At 46.7% G+C, this 19307-nt stretch overlaps 1 protein-coding gene across 2 annotated transcripts in view; it reads right to left on the bottom strand.

Moving 5' to 3' along the window:
- Positions 1-16836: 16836 nt before the first annotated feature.
- The window catches only part of LOC139342268 (protein jagged-2-like), a 45045-nt gene continuing 42574 nt past the window's right edge, over positions 16837-19307 (bottom strand). For both annotated transcript variants that reach the window (XM_070979275.1, XM_070979274.1), the window contains 2 exons: positions 17992-18151; positions 16837-17776 (listed from right to left, as the gene is read on the bottom strand). In XM_070979275.1, the coding sequence (XP_070835376.1) occupies positions 17265-17776; positions 17992-18151 (672 nt within the window). In that variant the 3' untranslated portion in view covers positions 16837-17264. The remainder of the gene's footprint in view (positions 17777-17991; positions 18152-19307) is intronic.

Genomic DNA, 19307 nt, shown 5'->3' with positions numbered 1-19307 from the left:
ACTTAATTCACTAGTGAGTCAACTGTAGGTGTTGTTGCAACGGTTACCTGCAGGCTGATGTACCGTGAGCCCGTTTTCAGAATGGTTTTCAGAAACCAGCCAATCAGATTTGTATTTTCCACGGCCGTGGTGTATGTTTTCATTCATTGTGGCATGATGGCAAGTATTTCTTGGCTACAGAAATAAACTTTGACTTAAAGTGAAATCGAATAATACATTGAAAAAAAAAAATTGAATGTCGAGGCCAGATTTCCCATCTGCATACCTCTGCAGTGAGTGTTTCCTCTCGTGTTACGAGCTCTACATGTCGATCGTGGTGTTAAAATGAGAGTTGTGTTTCACTGAGGTGAGAAGAGCGTCGGGCAGCTTGGAGACACCAGGATCTGTGGACTGTCTGTCTGTCCGTCTGTCTGTTCCCCAGCATGTCAGTTACTCAGATCCAGCTCCTGGCACTCTGCTGGACTTCCACGAGAAGCATATGGGACTCTGCAGCTCTGTCTGTCAGACTTTGGTTTAAAACAAAGTTGAGGCTTTGAAGCGTGGGCCAACATGCCGACCTGCCTGCACTGGCCAGGCTGAGGTGTAGGATGGCTGCGGGGGGGTGGGGGATCGCACAGGAAGTACAGAAATATGCCCTGATTTACATACACTGCTGTGTTTTTTTCTCTCGTTTTGCCCATGTTCTGCAACCCACTTCAGCTCCTCTGCACTGTGAAAGCTGGGATGTTCAGGTTCCACATGTTTCCATGTCGAAGCAGTAAGGTATGATGATTTATGTCACATGGATCCATTTACAGGAGGCATTAAAATTCCATTGCAGTTAGAAGATGCATGATAGTTATTTATGTGTAGGAGCAGTGGTGAACCGTGTTGAAACATGGCTGTAGACCTGAATGCTCCATCACGCTGACACAAACTGCATGAAAAGAGGTCTTTGATACAGTGATGTTCAAATGCTGATGCATGTGAACATTACAAGTAATGTGAGGGTTGAAATCACAGCTCCAGGCAACAGATGGACCAAACAGGTTCCCTTTTAAAGAAGGAAAATCCTGGAAGACTTTATGCTGAAAGATGACTGACATGGTCTATTGTGATCGGGAAAAGGCTAATTTAATCCAAAAATATTCCAAATAAAGTCATAATTATTAGGTTTGGGAGTTTTATATCATCGCTGTGAGCTTGGGAAACTTGAGTCATGGTTTGCTAAAATGCTGTTTGATACCTGTGAATGAATGAAGATCAGATGTGAATTGTTAGTTGTTATCTGGTGTTAAAAATATCTACGATGTCTATGACTACGCAGAAGTTTATGACTGAATGACGTCAGCTTACAGCATCAGAGAACATGATAATCAGCAGCAGATCAGTCTTGTGATTTCTATTTTTTGTGTTTCCATTTGCATTTTTTAATTAAAGGTTGGTTCATGTTGAAGGCTGGATGTACCTAACATGCAGCGTCCTTACTTGTGTTTTTCATCTGAGAGTTTGGCCTGATGGAACAGCGTCAGGCTCAGGACTGAAGAGCGCTTTTCCTTAACGACGCAGATGTGTCTGAACGTCGGCGACAGCTGCAGCAAACCGACTCATTTCGACTTCTAAAGGCCAAGTTTCTTTATTTCATTATCAGTTATGGTTTTAGTTGGGGGCGTCTGGTGGCCAAGCAGTTGAAGACGCATTCACAGTGTCCCCAATTAAAGTCTGGCAGGGATCGAGCTTTCTCTTTCTGGAGATACTTCCACTCTCCTCAGTCTTCAAGCACACGTCCAACAAATCCAGGGTCAGAGGTCGAAGGACAGAGGGTGTTGTATGCTGTTGCTCCTTGAGGTTAACTGTGATTTGAAGTTGAGTGGCTCCTTTAGAAACACGGTCATGCATCTAAAAGGTCCAGAAATCAGGATTTTATGTGCCTCTACATACAAAAAGTCTTTATTCTGGTGTGAATGTTTGCCTTTAGTGATGTGTCCTACTGCTGTTGAAGCAAAGCAGGTACTCTCATGGTATGTAGATGGAGGCCAATCAGCATAGTCACCACAAACTGCCTGTTTGAGCAGAGGTTGCTGCTGACTTCTGGAAAAAATAAACAGGCTTTGGTGAAAAAAAGTTACTACTGTGCTTCAAAGACACACAGCAGTTCTACCAACATGTCATGAGAATGGAAAATACCTTTTTCTAATACCCTATCGCAGTATGTGCTAGTAATAGGAAGGTTTTATATTAGAAGATCAACGTTCCCATCTTGAAGAGACAGGCAGTGTCCCCCCTCCTGCCTGAGCCGAGAGTGCTCGGGCGGTTTGTGGTTCGTCTCCGTTACAGAGCTGATGTCTATCTTGAGATCTGACCTGGAAACTCAGGGGTGAAGTGGCCCATTAACCTCCGTCTGGACGTCTGTAGGCCTCTTCACAGGAGCCACTTAGCATTGCTGCTGTCGTCTCAGCTCAGCTCCCTCTGAAGAGCAGTGACCCTCTCTTTTCAAGACAAGTCATCCGTCCCACCCTCCATCCATCCGTCCATCCATCCGGGACCAGCAGCAGCGCTGAGGACGACAGGCCTGCAAAGGGGTGTTCGGTTCAAAGGCTTTTTCTGAGTCGAGGTCAGCAGAAACGAGCCCTCGACCACCTCCCCAAACTCCACCGAGGTCTTTGGTTTCACTCACAGGGAGGAAAAACACAGGTCCGCTCTTGTTGTCGGACATCAAAGCCGAGGCCCTGAGAGGATCGGATTAATATGCTGGTCGTGTTCCCCCGTCAGGTTGATCCGTGTTTATACACCACCTTTTCTCTACTTTGACAGCTGCTGTGGTCAGAGTTATAGATTACACAATATCTTGGCAAACCTACTGTAGAAGTGCGGATGCCATGTTAGTCATACCCCGAGTGAAAAACAACAAACAGTCCAACCCCACGTTCACGTTCAGCGCTGGTACCAAGAATCCAGCGAGGCAGCGGTTACACTTAATTCCTGATGAAACAAACTCGACGCTTGAACCGTTCCTCTGATGAAGATTAAAGGGTCTGGCTGTCAGCTATTACGTGTTCACACCATAATTCAGCGACTCGCAGAACACTCAAGTGTTTCCCAAACTGACCACTGATGACTCAGCGTTCATCCCCGAGTGTGTGCGAACCATCAAGAACGATTCACCAACGACTTCATCAAATGAATCATTCATAAGAACGTTTTCGCTGCACGACACAGTAGCAAAGATTTCACCGCATGAAGAGGAACTGCAACAAGAAAGACCCTCCCATGTGGACGACATTCAACGTTTTTATGTGACTGACTGTGTACCTCTAAGAACTGCTGAATGGAAACATAAAGAGTGAAACAAGTGCAGAAGAAAAGCTCATCAGTTTTTTGCATCCTGTAACTTAAATCTTCTGAAATCTGAGACAGGTGAGGATGAGCGTGCTGTGTGCAGAGAAGCAAAATGCCTACTGAGTGATGCCTTTATGCAGTATATTAAATATATATGCATTTATATTTATACAAAGAGGAAACAAGTGCAAAAGAATACTACAAAATTTGGGGGGAAATGCAAAAATCCCTCAAAATGAAGGGACTTTATTGAGTTTTAAATGGTCAAACATTTACTGAAATAGAGGAAAAACTAACATTTTTATATTCAATCCAGAATAACGTGAAATAATTTGGAGCTATGTGAAATCAATCAAGGTTGAAGATTGAAAGGATGACGTGGTTCATGATCTCTGATGAGTGAGTGGCTGCAGGACCAAACTAACATGTTTGAACCTCACTGTAACGCTGCTGCATGTTTCTCAGTTTCTGGTTTCAGGTTTGTGGCAGATACGCATGAAGCCTGCTGGTTTGAATCCTGAACCTGGAACAGTCCCAAAGGCTGCTGGCAGCTTGACATCCCCATGTCACTCTCCCGCATCGAAGGTCTTAGAAACTGAACGGAGGTGACACTGGAGTAATGATTTTGATGACTTTTTAGCATAATTGAGTCCTTGAAATGCAAAGTTTTCTTTTATTCAGACTAACAATCAGCCTCAGATGACCTTTCCTGGAATGAATGTGCTCTGGTGTCTGGGCTCTATGGTGGCCCACATGGGACAATAGCAACCCTATAAATGTGGTGCCCAAATGGACGACTTTGGGCCTTTTAACCTCCTCACTTTCCACTTCACAGGCTCATGATAAGCCTCCTGCCTTCAGTACTTCGTGACCCTGCACTGTACTATACGTTTTGTAGTATTACACTGCACTATGTCTACTTTGTAGTACAGTTTGTACTTTTTCATTGGCAGATGTCTCTGCAGCGTGTCACAGATGGACACCAGAGGGCTGGAGATGACAGATGTTAATCATCAGAAACGTCATGTTCATTATAACCCAAAGTGTTTGTGTGTGTGTTGTATGTGCGCAGAAAAGTCACATCATGCATCAATATGGATTTGGCCTTCGCTACGACGCCTGAAAGGCTCGAGTCCAGCAGGATGAAGGAGCAAACCTAAATTGTAACCTAAACATGTGGTGGCGATCAGAAGAGGCCTCTTAAGACATAATCTGGACAAGATCCTCACGTCTGCTGTCCTGCTGGTGGACGAACACACATCTTTATCTGCAGTCTCATCTCCTGTAGGATAAACTCAGGGCAAGTGTTGCCCTGCTGTTGGGTGGAAGCCCTCCTCAACTTTAGATTAAGAGTCATAAATCTGTGAAATTCAGCACAGAGCGTTCAAAGGACTTCATCAGCCCAAGGGTCCTGAAACTTCCTCAAACCAAAGAAGAACAATTAATCCTTCAACTCAAGCAGAAGCACGCCAAAAATCATCAAAATTGCAGTCCTCATCTGACAGCAGCTGTAAGGTGACTGCACTCCACCAAACTCTTTCGCTTTTCTCTGCAGACGCAGGCAGATCTCAACATGTTTGATTCAAAATGCCAAATAAGCTCCTCCAAAATCCTGAGGGTAGTGGAGGAGGTTTCTAATGATTAGCTTGGACTAAAAAGAAGAGCCCGGTTTATCATTCCATCAACCTTTGATCATATCGTACTGCGGCGCTGCAGCTAGCGCCTCTGGTGCAGCTCTGACTGATGGGTAGTATGAAGCGGTATGTGTGAAATGTCCAAGACAATGCTTTCCTTCACAGGACGGAGCTTAACGAGAGACAGGCGGAGGCGGATTTAATGTTACGGAGGTGCTGCCTGGCGCAAACCAGGTCTGGCGGTTTTAGCGAAGGGAGATGGAAAGTTGGAGTCTGATGAAAGCGGCGGCGAGGCGAGCCGAAAGCGCGGGGAAGAGAAGCGTGAGGCGTGACAGAAAACTGGTGCCGTGTGAATAAAACGTGGCCGAACGAATACACAGATCAGCGTGAGGCTTCACGTCAGGGTTCGAATGCGACGAGTGTCGTTTGAGCGGGAAAAGATGGCGCGCTGCTTTAAAGAACATCAGTGTCTTTAAGAGTGTCTCGCTCACGGAAACCGTCTCATACACCTCCCACATTAGCAGCAGATATTGTACACAAAGCATACAAGTGGTCGTCCAACCTTCATTAGGATGTGGATTGATTTGAGCCGTCTGCTGCAGGACACAGTGCAGGGCACATGGTTGCACTCATTAGCACAATATTAATAAAGTTATATATTGTGTGCAGATGTATGAAAAATCACCTCCAACACGACTAAACTCACTATGAGACGATGACACTATGATGACGTGTTAAAGGGCCAAAGCAAAAGCCCCAGATTAAGAGAGGTGCAACTCTTTTAGCTGTTTTGCATCTTTGTTGCCATTTTGTGTCTCTTCACAGTTGTTTTGAATCTTTTGTTGTCACTTTCTTTGTCTTTGGACTTGTTTTGTGTCTCCTTGCAGCCCAGTCTCACCATATGAATTTCATTTTTTGGTGGGTGCTGATGTTCATGACTTTCTAGGAAGTCTGGTTTACCATCCAGATCGTGTTTAATTTTACCAATATTGACAGCTGTTTCTGAAGAAACAACCAATCAGAGCTTTGTAGGAGGGATTAAGAATGTGAGCATTAACTTCCCTCATAGCTACGCACACTGAAAACAGCTACAGATAAAATAAAAATGACAGAAGAAGAGCGGCTGAGATCAGGTCACCTGTAGCTGTCACGACTGTTAAATGATTGCTGCTGCCCTTCACTGTTTGTTGTGTGTGAGGTCAGAGGTCATCAGAGTAGAAGGAAGTCCCATGAAAAAGTCAAAACTCGGAAGAGTAAAGGTAAATAAGCGGCACACACACCCATCCGAAGCTCCAACCTCGGGGCTGATTCTTCAGGTTATCAGATTTGAGTGCTCCTTATCTTCAGTATGTGTGAAGGCTGTCAGGCGGCTGCTCACCTCGGCCTCGGGCTACATGTTTAAGACAGCTGAACTCCGAGTGCTGGAGCGAGAGCTTTAAGGCAGCTCCGGCAAATGTGCTGACTCATGCTGAAAGTTCACACGTCGCAGCGTTGGATAAGACGACGGGCGGCGAATGACGACAGAGTCAAAGATGCAATGAGACCAAACCGGCAGAAGCCGGTGGAGCCACAGGACGGGCCGACGAGGGGGGCCGAGGGCCAGCCTGGACGCAGGGTTCAGCTTTCTGAAAGGCAGCCGCGCCGCGCTCCTGGTTGACGTGCTCACTCGTAATGAGAGCTGATCTGGGACTTAATCACGCATTAAGCCTTATTGTTGCACCTCCGGCCAACTGATGACACAGTGGTCCGTCCATCCATCGCGCTGTCTCAACCCAAAGGCCCCGGGGCCCGAGCTCACCGCGTGCAAATGGCATGACGTAAGGTCCGGGCTCGCGGCTCGCCACGCGCTGTGTATGTGTGTGTGTGTGTGTGTGTGTGTGTGCGTGCATGCGTGTAGGTCAGAGTCTGATCTGTAGATCTGTTTCACACTGTCAGATTAACACAATGTATCAAATACATCAGGCTTATTTTCATTATCATATAGTATCCATACATAAAACTTTAATATTTAGATTATAATAGTTAATTCAGAATACATGCTACATACTTTTTATGTACATGTACACTTGTGTAGCACTATTAATATACATACATACATATATTGTGTATATATTTATTATATTCTAAAGATAAGGTGTGCATTTAAAAAAATATGAAAATAGAAATTAAATATAATAGGATGTAAATGTAATGTTATTTTGCAGAATTCTGATTAAAATATGCTGTAAAAACATCATTCTATTGCTGTAATATGAACAATATGAATGAGATATATGAAATGCATATGAAGTGCTAGCAAATCACAATCTTCACAGCAGGAAACACTCCCGCTTCTGTCCACAGGGGGCGCCAAAGTCAACACCAAGCGAGAGCTCCTCGTCGTTTCTGTGAAAGAGCTGATTGAAACGTTGGTACGTGCTCGTTTTCATCACCTGCAGCTGAACTCTTCCTTTCGCCTTCAGGCTGCTCCTATTGTTTTTAATCGACGGCCTCAGACTCGCGTTCAACAAACGAACCGTGTGCGACTACGTCAGCGCAGCGAGGCGAAGCGTTTCACGGTAACACAAAGCGGAGCCGTGTCCCCTCCCTGTGAAACCGTCTCCACAGCTTCCATCTGAAGGAAGCTCAGCATGAAACAGTCCATTTGTCGTGATGAATAGGTGGATGATATTGGGAGTTGCGGCGTTCCTCTCTCAGTTCAGGCTTGTCTATAAAATGCGTAGCCTTGGGTGGTGTGCATGCGAGCCAGGCGTGCCGTATCAGAAGGCGATGGAGTTACTCGAACTCTCCTGTCTGACTGAACGCCGTCTTAATTTATGACTTCTTCTTGCTGCTTACTCAGACAAGTGTGTTGAGCCTCCTGTTTCAGTGTTTTGAGAAAACACAAAGGACGTTTATCAGGGAGAAATCCGGCTTATTTGAGAACGGCTCCTGCTGGAAAACTGTTATCATCCTTTGAATCGGGCGGCGAGCAGACCAACGCTTGTGGTTATGCAGCGAATTAACGGGATTATTATTGCTCATTTTCCATTGAGTGCAGCTTAATGCCTCAACTTCACGTGGAAATATTGTACTTTTCAAAGGTGGAGTGTAACTGAGTACATTTACCTCAGCACACATCTGAGGTACCTGTACTTGTACTTGTACTTGTACTTCCACTTCTGCTTCCTCTCAGAGGCAGATACTGTAGTTTTCACTCCACTTTCACTACATTTGTCTGACAGCTTGAGTCACTTTTCAGATTACAGTTAACGTGATGATCTTATTGAGAATGATTACTGTTGTACATTAAACTACTACTCACACAAAAACATCTACAACAGTAAAATGCAGTACACATATTCATGCAGTAGTAATATTCCTTTTAAAATACTAAAACTCTGACAAGCTTGGTAAAGTAACACTACTTACATACTTTTACTGAAGTAAGGTTTTAAAGTAAGTAGCAGAGTACTTCCAAAGTGCAGTATTGCTACTTTTCCTTCAATCTGAATACTTCTTTCACCACTTCGATTATTTGACTGCTGTAGTTTCAGTTACTTTGCACATTTTGTAGATTCAATTATCTGAACAGTATGAAAAGTCCACTGACTGATTAACTTCTCAGAGCTTTCAGCTGCATCACAGTCTTCCTCAGCAGCTGGTGTTTGCTCTGTTGTCATGGAGACGGGTTTGTTGACGCCATGATTTGCTGACGTGATGATTGGTTGACGTGCGAGCTCAGCGGCTGCTGTGATTTCATCCACAACACTTGAGGATTTCACGCTCAGGTTTGGAAAGAACAGAAGAGTCAGTGTGAGGAAGTAACTGAGTACATTTACTCCACTGCTGTACTAAAGTACATTTGTGTGCATACTTGTACTTTACCTGAGCTTTTCTGCTTTATGCTACTTTAACATTTTTACTTTGCTACATTTATTTGAAAGCTATATGAAGCGTTGTAATGGTTCCAAATGTCCTTAATACATAAAGTACCAACTCAAGCAGCTGCAGCATGAAAATCCTCCTTAATTAAAGCTTCAACATAAAATAATGTGCATAATAATATAGAGTGATAAATGGGACCATTTTGCCTTTTACTTCGGATACTTTAAGCACATTTTCTCGCAGATACTTTAATGGTTTTACTTTTTTAAACTGGGATTTCACAGCCAAGTGCTCGTATGAACACTGAAACAGGTTTTTCTTGCAACGATGATTCCTCCTGTTCATACGGGCCTTTAACAGATCTGTTCCTGATCTCACACACACACACACACACACACACACACACACACACACACACACACACACACACACACACACACACACACACACACACACACACACACACACACACACACACACCTGCTTGTTTGTATGTTCAAACCGGAAACCGGAAACAGGAGGAGAAGAAGAAGAAGAAGAAGAAGAAGAAGAAGAAGAAGAAGAAGAAGAAGAAGAAGAAGAAGAAGAAGAAGAGTCTTCACCATCATACGGAGAGTCCCGCCCTGCAAGCCGCTGATTGGCTCTTCAGGAATGTGACGTATGAACCCGTGAACGCTCGGCCATGGCGCGACTGCTTACGTCCATCCTGATGTGTCTCACGGCATATGAAAAAACATCATATGTATATTTCACACCAGGTTAAAGGTTGATTTTCATGGGGGGGAGGGGAGGGGCACCTTTATTTGGCTGTTCAGGCCTTCACACTCCAGGGACGTGAAACACAAAGTTCAAACACTTGTTCAATAAAAGAAGAGGCAGCTCATCATCCAGTGATGATGGCCTCCTCCTCCTCCTCCTCCTCCTCCTCGCTCGACATTTCCTGTCAGCTGGTTCAGGGCCTCCAGCGCGGCGTCTCTGCTGAGCTGCCCCGCCCTCAGTCAGACAGAGGGAAGCGCCGTCCTCCAGCTCATCCTCTTCATCGTGTCTGTCAACTTAGAGGGCGACGAGGGGTGCGAACGATCGGCGGGTCCGTCGCCGTCACGAGGAGCTGTGACGTGATGTGCGAGGGCCTTTCCTGCGAACACGGCGAGCAGACAGTCAAACTGCTCTGCGTGTACGTACAGTTCAGCACGGATTAAACGCTGAGCTGGAGGATGCGGGCGTGTCGGGTCCGTACCCACAGGACAGGCATTAACGTCAGCCATCATCCTGACGAGGGCCCAGCACACACAGACACACACACAGACACACACACAGATACACACACACACACACACACACAGAGACACACACACAGATACACACACACGCGCGCACACACACACACACACACACACACACACACACACACACACACACACACACACACACACACACACACACACACACACACACACACACACACACACACACTTTCGCTCCTTCCCTCTCTGGAAGTCCTCATTGTTTTGAGTCCTCCTCCACACTTTGATGTGAAAGGGTCAAGCGGAGGCTCTCTCCTCGTCCCCGGGGGAGGGGGGGGGTAGAATATTCAGCGTCGAGAACATCTGGGAGAGCGCCGCTAAGCAGGGCTTACTTGGCAGGCGGTTGGTATTGGCACCGACAACCTTCCTACCGGGGGCCTTTCATCTCCGTTTGAACATGTGGACTCGGCCCTAACCCTGGGAGGAGTCGGAGGGCTCACCGCCAGCTGAGAGGCTGAGGCGTGGTTGCTCCGAGGAGGAATCCGGCTCTCCTGCTGTCCTCAGGAGCTCCGCTGAGCATTCCTGCTTCCCTCCCTGTCTCCCTGTTCAAGTTTCCCTCACCTCCTCCTCCTCCTCGCTGCCGAACCCTGAGCTCTATCTGCTTCGAACGCATCTGATCGGGACATCAGGGTTCAGCCGACGTGACGGTTTACGCTGTTTGTGGGGTCAGCAGCTCCTTCAGGAGGAGTTCTGTGCTGTCCAGCAGGGACCAGGTCTGCAGAGGTTCATCATCTGAGTGAATAAAGCTGCAACTTTCAGGGGCAAATTAGCAGATCTGAATCAGCTGTTGTGCAAATGTCACATTCCTCAGAGCAGAATCAAAGTGAAGCCTCATCCAGTCTGTCAACAGCTGATCTGGCTGCACGTTACAAACACAGACGAAGGCAGCGAAGAGCAAACGAGGAGGAGTTCAAACAGGTGCGAAGAGCAAAAAGCGTGTGAGGGTTTCGAGAGGACAGAGAACAATGTGACGACAGAATCATTTCAGATTCGTTTCATTTGAAGAAGCAGCTTCTTCTTCTTCTTCTTTGACCAGACGCCAGTTTGAGAACGTTAAAGTACAAATCTGAGACGTTTGTGTGACACAGTGCATGAATTCTGGCATTATGGTCAAAAATATGTTGCATGAGGTCACTGTGACCTTTGACCTTTGAGATATCGCGTTCCTGAGGAGAGGACAGACAACCTGAAAACAAGCATGAAGACGAACTTTTTAATGCTTTTCTGAGGAAACGTAAGCGGTCCTAAAGGCTGAGGAGGTTTCTAAAACACAGGACGCGTCAGTCACTCCGGCTGCGTCCTCTTTAAAGTATTCACCTGAAGGTTGAACTCACATAAAAGTTGCGCCGCTGCTTCGTGGAAACGTTAGAGTGTTTATTAGGAGGTGACGTGCTGTGAGCAGCGTTTGGCCCTGAGCTGGATCCTGACACAGAGACCCTCAGGGACCCGGTCCAGCGCCGGCGGCCGCGGCGGCATTTCATCATCACTGGAGTGTGTGAGGTCAAAGACGCTGCCGGTGATCTGGTGAAAACAGGTGTGTGTGGGCTGAGGTTGGAGTGTGTGTGAGTGTGTGTGTGTGTGTGTGTGTGTGTGCGTGTGTGAGAGAGTCCACCGCCTTCATCGTATCTGGGTCACTGTGTTTAGACGCTGAGCGGCGTCAGAGCAGCAGGTCAGCAGCCGCTCAGTTCCACCGGCCGCGTTCTGCCTCCGTTTCAGAAGCGTCTCTGGGCTCCGCTCGCCGAGTCTATTTTAGGAGGACGATGTGTCAATCAGCACGGAGCAGATGGAGCCGGACAGGAAGTCAGACACAGGAACAGTGCAGAGAATCCGGTAAAGTTTCAAAATAAAACGTCCTGCACAGACTCCCGATGGCACATCAACAACAAACACGAGACACGTCCGATGGAGTCTCGGGGTAAGTCAAAGTGTTCTCCAGGCCGGCAGAGCGGAAAACAGTAAAAAAACAAGGAATTATTCTGTTTTAGGCCAAAAGGTTTAAACAGTGGAGTTAGCCAGTGAAATACCAAAGACATGTCCTCAGTGTCCTCAGTGCTACAGATGTGGTTTTACCCTGAAAAGACACATCAGAGGGGCCTGAACGTCCTCAGTCCCCCTCTGGTTCAAGTCCAGCTTTGTGTGGCCTCTAACCTTCACAGACGGGACTCTGAGTCACTCGACAGCAGAAAAGGGAGAAGCTGAAGTTTGACTACAGTTTCACCAGAAATCCTCATAAAAACGCCGCAGACAGTCACAGTTTAAATGTCCTGATACAAATAAATGATATTCTGGCAGTTTTACCCGTTGAATTCCAGCATCGTCTCAAACCGAGACGCTCATGAGTCTCATGCTTTTCTTTTGAATACAAACAATAAATAATTGTCCATGTGGAATTCTTCTGTGAGGCTTTATAAACATGGACACGAGTGTTGACCTTAAAACAGAGCTTGGACCAAACTGTCCATCCACCCATCAAAGCGTCTTCGCTCTGGTGAACCTGGCGACTCACCTGAGACGAGATGTCTCTGCCTTCCCTGCACGCCTGGTGATGGTGGCATGGCAGCCGTCCGTCCTCTGGGCAGATCATCGTCTGTGTGGACGCAGAAGACGGAGACCCTCAGTTAAACATCAAGCCCGTCACTGTGGACACGGCTTTGCGTCGGCTCCACTAGGACGAGCAGCGAGTGGAGCGTGGAACCATGGCGCTCTGGCATGAGGCGTCACACATCAGTTAGTGTCGTCCAATCATGTGGACGCATTCAGGACTGAAGCATGTTTGCATGCAGACACTGAACTGGACAGATGCTAACGCTAACACCGTAAGCTGAGCTAGCTAGCAGCTGGACGTGTAGCTGCTGTGTCGGCTTAATGAACGCATTGTTAGGATGAAACTGGTGGATTTACCTTTGTGTATTATGAGACAGAAATCTTCATTTTCTGTCTGTTAGCTAAGACACAATGGACACAGTCAATGAACCAGCTTCAACACACAGCATCTGTGTACCTTCATGGCTGTTTTTGAGGTTTTCATTAACCTGCGTTCATCAGTTTAGTGGAGTCTAATTATGAGTAACTCAGTGTTAATGGGATAAACAGCAGTTGCAGCCAAAAGCATTAAAAGTGGACATTTTGCAGAAGAAGTTGGCTAAACGTGAGGCCTCACCCTAAAATGAATCCTGCTTAGCTTGAAAGACAGAAAACTTTACCACTAATAAACTTTACACTACTTTTTAATTCCTTGCAAATGAATAAATGTACAAATTTAAAAGCCAAACTTCACCAAAAACTCACCAAAGTTCAAACTCTTCCTCTTCCACATCTCACGGACTCGCTGGGTTTTCCTCTTCCTCTCCGTCATTTCAGTTAAAATAACGCGAAAACGCTACTTCCTGTTTTCGTCTCATTCCCGCCACCAGTTTAAGAGCGTTGCTGCTCATTGGCTCACCTGCTACCATGTGGCCTAATGATAACCAATCAATGATCACGTATGAGTGAGTGACCACTGAGGCAGCCAATGAGTAACTGTCTTTTGAAGCTGTATTCAAATGTCACAGATGAGGTTGTTTTTCTGAGCGCTTTCTGAGGCTGCAGTCGTAAAAAATGGACGTTGGCTTGTTCCTTTTTATAGAATGATATCCTGCTGTCGACAATAAATGGGTGAAAAGAAATTTTGCCAAAAAAATCACAATTTGTGAATAGCAGCCCATCAAAGAAGCCCTTAGTAGAGTAGAAAACATGGCAAGTATTCTTTACAGTACTTAATTTTACAGATTTTCCTCATACACATGGCTAAAAGCAGTGAATGAATGAATCAGTTAAAGAAACTTAATTTGATTTCATTACAGCAAATAAAGTGACTTTGTCTTGAGATGGTTTTGTGAACTTTCAGCTCAGATGCTGAACTAATGTGCAGATGGTGATTAATCAGGTGTGTTTCAGTGTAATGCTCCGCACGCTCTCTGCCACTGAACACACCATGATGCCCAACATGCAGCATGAAGACCTGAACCTGTGTGGACCTTCACTGAGCCGGCTCCTGCAGGGATCTGCTCTCAGCTTACATCCAGCGTTGCAGGATGACATGTGACCCCAAAGCCACCACTGGCCTTCCTCCTTCCGCTACACCATCATCGCTCCTTCTCTTCATTGTACTTCTCTCCAAGTAGGTCAGCGATCGTGCGTTGAACACGCATGTGACCCGAGCGCCACGCCATCCAGGATTCCAGACACGTTTCCCATTCTTCCCAAAACAACTGCCGGGTTAATGAACACACAGCGGAACGTCCCAGCAAGCATTATGGAGATCCAGCACAGCTGCTGGGAGGCTTTCATGCAGAGCCGGCTAATGTTAATCATTTCCCACAGTGTCGTTAAAGGGGCAGCTGGAGGCGCGCAAAGGACTCACCTCATTGGCCTGCTGCTAAATGAGGCGGGAGGCAGAGAGGTGGCTGACTGGCTACCTGGTGGCTGTATTAAGACTTCATTTTCAAACTGATTATTTCAAGCCTGTGGATTTATGTCATGTAGGTATCTTGTAGCAAAGAAATCAACAATTAAGACCCTTTTCTGGGTTCTGATGTTCATGCAAGTCATTTGAAAACATTAAAAAGTCAAAAGTCTGAGTTTTCAGCCGACTCATGGCGTCGGCTCTCTAAAATCAAGGTCCCACTGTCTGAAAATAATCCTAATGTCCACTGATGCATCGTGGGGCTTAGCGAGGGGTCAGTTATGAGGACGATATCAACAGCCAATAAGAAAGCTGTAGTATCTTGAGTTAAAAACGACAAGGTGAAGAAAACTTTGGTATAAAATACTTTAATAAATAATAGGATTGTTCTAAGAACAAACAAAAAAAAATTCCACTAACAAACCAAGACTTTTACCAAATTTTGTACAAAATAATTACAATGTTCTGCACATTCAGCCCCTCCTGTGGGACTTACACGATGTAAAATTTACTGACAGAGTATGAATTTGGGTTTTACATGATCTGCATCAGCGTTATTAACAAAAACATAAAATATTGAAAACATAATGTTCATCCACAAACAGTGACGATATGCGACTCTTTCTTTCACTACGGCTGTGGAGGTAATGCTAATGTTTCTCTTCTCCTGTGTGTTCTTAGTGCAGAAACAGACTCTTTACAAACACTGGACAACAACCACAACATCAACAACAACACAACTTGTTCCCTTCATTACACCAGAATAGATACACGAGGAGAGGCGGGCTGCGACGCGACCCCCTTCGGACCGTCAGGGAGCAGGTTTTCACGCACACTGAAGAGCGGCCAGCCGGCGTGGCGTCTCCACGCTGTGGCCTCTGCAGCGTCAGCAGCCTTTCATTGATAAGCACTCTGCTGGATCACACGTTGGAATCTTATCATCAGCATCCTGAAACCTTTCTGTTCGTCCGGGGGGTCCAGGGGGCTGTGGGGAGGGGAGGGCCAGGGGGTTTGTGGTATTTAGCTTTTGTGCTCTGAATCAGGTGAATTACACCTCGAATGACTTTAAAAAAAGAAGAGGATAGAAAGCGTCAGCGCTGGGTTAAGACAGCGCAGGGCGGCTTCATTCAGTGCCATTTGGAGTCCCCGATCGAGAGGTCAGGGTGAGGCAGCAGAGCTTTGACCAACAGGTCCCTCAAACTGAGACCAGACAGAGAGTGATGAAACCAAACGAATGAAACGAAATCATCGTCTCACCTCTGCAGACTTCAGGGAGAAAAACCTGTAACTTTACAAACCAAAGGTGTCCCTGCTGCAGGCCTGATGCTGACGGGGTGCTTCTGAGCCAGACGGGCGTGAAACCCCAGCATGAAGCGTCTGTATTTGAGTGAAAACGTCATCTGGAAAAGCAGCGCTGAACGTCACTTGGCTGCTTTTTGAAGGGTTGGCCCACGTCATTCTCTCCAAACGTCACGAGCACACTGCGTTCACACTCAGCTGAATGAACTTTAAACTAAACGGTGATCTGCAGAAGCTGTTTCAAATAGATTCCTGAAACTTCAATGGCTGTTAAAGAAAGGTGAATCCTGCATGAGGCCTTCAGGGTCTGCAGGACCGCTGAGCCGCAGCAGACCACGATGGGATCTGATCTCAGAACAGCTGAAACAAATAATCACAACGCAGACAGACAATCATCATCTGTTTTCCCCTTTGAAGCCGACGCTCGCGATTCAGTGGACGCAGCCCGAAAAGTCTGTAAAAAACCTGTCAAAGTGTCGACGGACACCGAGAAACGGAATGACATCATTAAAAAAACAACCACAAAAACGTTCTCTTTAGAATAACTATGATACAAAGCATCACTTAAGTTACTAAATTCAAATATACACAGCCATTTTTTCACATTTACATATGTACATCGCAAAGAAAATAACCTTTATGTGGTGTGAAGAGCTGTTACGAGGACATCTTTCCCTTTATATGTGTTTCAGTTCTGCATAAGCTCTACAGGAGGAGAGAGAGGAAGAGGAAGTCAGGGCTGAAGGCACTTTTCTACCAAAGCAAATACTGAAAAATCATCGTGGAGGCTTGCAGGAAGCAGCGACAGCTACTCTAACAGGTTACACGAGAGACGCTTTAACACAAAGTGGAAAAGATGTTCATGAATGTAAACAAAAACAATCATGCCGGATCATACAGTGATTCTCTGCGCCAACGTTCAGCCACTCGCAAGTATAGAAAACCTTTTTTTTTTTAGCTTTTTCTTTTTAATAAAAAGACATGAAGACGGTGTAGAAAAGGCCCGCGGGTTTGGGCTAAGGCAGGGCCGAACGCACCAAACAGCAGAAACACTGTGAACAGCTGCCAGCCAATCAGATCTCCACATTCAGATGAGGAGGGGAAGCGAGAGAACAGCAACAAGTGTGTAAACAGGAACAAATCAGGAGCGGCGAAAAGAAACGTCCAGCAAAAATCCAGAAAATCCACCAGCCGTCGAGCCTGTTTTCCGTCTTTTTTGTGGTTTTTTTTGTGTTTTTTGGTGAAACGAGCCTCCGCGCTGCAGGCCGACGCCTTAAATAAGGTGAGACAAACAAAAATAGAAAATTAAAGCATCTGTCATCTTCACTTTTGGTGCTTTTAAGAGTCGACGCTGAAGACGTCGCAGTTTTTGTCTCGACTCGGGAGCGTCCGTCCTCCTCATACATAGTGGTCTTTAATGTCCTCGCTGAGCTTGGCGGCGTTCAGGTTTTTACACCGGTTGTCTTTGGGGCTGTACGCTGTCCGATGCGGCGCCTTGACCGGACCGCTGCGCGATGTGCAGATCACCCCTCCCTTTCCCATCATCCCCCTGTCCTGCGCCCCCGCTATGGAGCACTTCTGCGGCGGACACTTGTCCCCCATGCCCAGCGCCCGCTCCTCGTCTTCCTCCTGCTCCCCCTCCTGCTCCCCTTCCTCCTCGCCCTCGGCCCCGTCGCACGTCCTGTCGGAGGGGCCCATCAGTTTCTTGCATTCGTACTGAATGTCTTTGTCGCGGTTGTCCTTCGGGGCGTTGCTCCGCAGCGGCTCCAGCTGGTTGTTGACCGTCGTGTCCTCGGATCGGGCCGCTCTCTCGCGCTCTTTCTTCCTCTTGCGGGTCCACCAAACGCAAACCACGATGCAGAAGATCCAGAGGACGCTGAAGACGACGCACAGCACCGGGACCAGGTAACCTGGAGGAGGAGGGCAGAGGCAGCGTTAGAGGGGAAATACACCTGAGACATCAAACAAATGCAGCTACGTCCAGAACCTCCAGCCAACACAATCACTTCATGTTCTAGAGGATTCATTTTAGCCCTTTTTTGCTAAGCTAAGCTAAGCTAAGCTAAGCTAAACACATCAGGCTAACTCATGAAAAAGAACCAAAAAGCATCTTTACGCAACTCACCAACAGGTGGCGACTCCACCTGCGTCTCCACTTTGACCTCCACCACCGCCAGCATGATGGTGCTGTTGTGGCGTTTGGACAGGGCGGCGATGATGGCGCTGGCCGCCTTCTGGATCTGTCCCCGATCGCTGTCCTTCGATCGTCCGTCCTGCTCGAAGGACTGAGGACACGGAGACAAGATGGAAGACGTCATTTGTTTGCAGGTATAACATGAAATAATCATACGCATTAAACACGAAATGACCATTTTTCAAGCTGTGATGCTAATTTCTTATTTTCCAGGGAGACGTTTGTTGCAGTTGATTTAATTCCTGCTCTAAAAATCAAACCCTGAGAAAACAAAGCCAGCGTGAGCAGAGCAGTGGGACTGTGGTGCTTTAAAGCGGTGACTCTGCTCTCTGCTCTGGACTGAGCTGCTGCTGTTCATCATGTGAAAAATGAAAAACGCTGCGTTCAGGAAGAATCCGACGCCGTAGATTCAATCAGGACAGTAGAGAAAGAAAATAAAGTCCGTCTGCCAAACGGTCAGAGTCTCGCTCGAGGCTGTGCAGGACAACAGAAAGAGGTTCTCATGCTAACATCTGGCAGGCTGCACACCCCCCCGCTGAGACCACAGAGGGTGGGGTTAATTGCCTAATAAGGTGCTGAGGGTGAGGGGAGGGGGGCCGAGGGGGATTATCTGTGTGCTCTGCCGTTCAATTAGGACAAACAATGGAGAACGGGCCAGCTGTGCTCCCCGCCCGGCCGGGGACCAACACTCCTCTTTTCTCCTCATAGGAAATCAGCAGCTCGCTCACACACCTCTAACCCCGCCCCCAGGTGACTGACGGGCCACGTCGCAGCCAATCGAGGCTCGGGGTGCCCGATCCTCGCCGACAGCTGATCCTTAAAGTTTGAGACTGTTGTTTGACAGAAAACGGAGCAGAAAGGCCGTCATTTGATTGGCTGTCGCATCTTTCCCTCCCTGTGATGGCGAGCGGTTTTGCCTTTGATTGGACGAAGCTAACGCGTTTCAAACACTCCAGGCTTCAACCATTAGCCCACATAGACCCCCCAGTCTTCTTCATGTGTTCTTGATGAGATTTAACACAATCGAAGCAGAAATTCATGATTTTGCTGTTTTGAACAAATTTCTTGTTGTGTGTTGAATAAACTGTTGCTCCTGATGAACGTTTCTGACGATGCTCTTCATCTTTTAACTTACACCTCGTTACAGCGTTCATGTTTGCATCTGAACAAGCTGCTCAAACAAATAAAACAGTGCGTTTGCTGGGGACTATTTCCAGCGGCGGATTAATCCACACTTGGCTGCAGCA

This window comes from Chaetodon trifascialis, chromosome 14 (assembly GCF_039877785.1).
Source record: "Chaetodon trifascialis isolate fChaTrf1 chromosome 14, fChaTrf1.hap1, whole genome shotgun sequence".
In the NCBI taxonomy this organism is placed as follows: domain Eukaryota; kingdom Metazoa; phylum Chordata; class Actinopteri; order Chaetodontiformes; family Chaetodontidae; genus Chaetodon; species Chaetodon trifascialis.
This window is presented reverse-complemented; position numbering and strand designations above follow the sequence as displayed.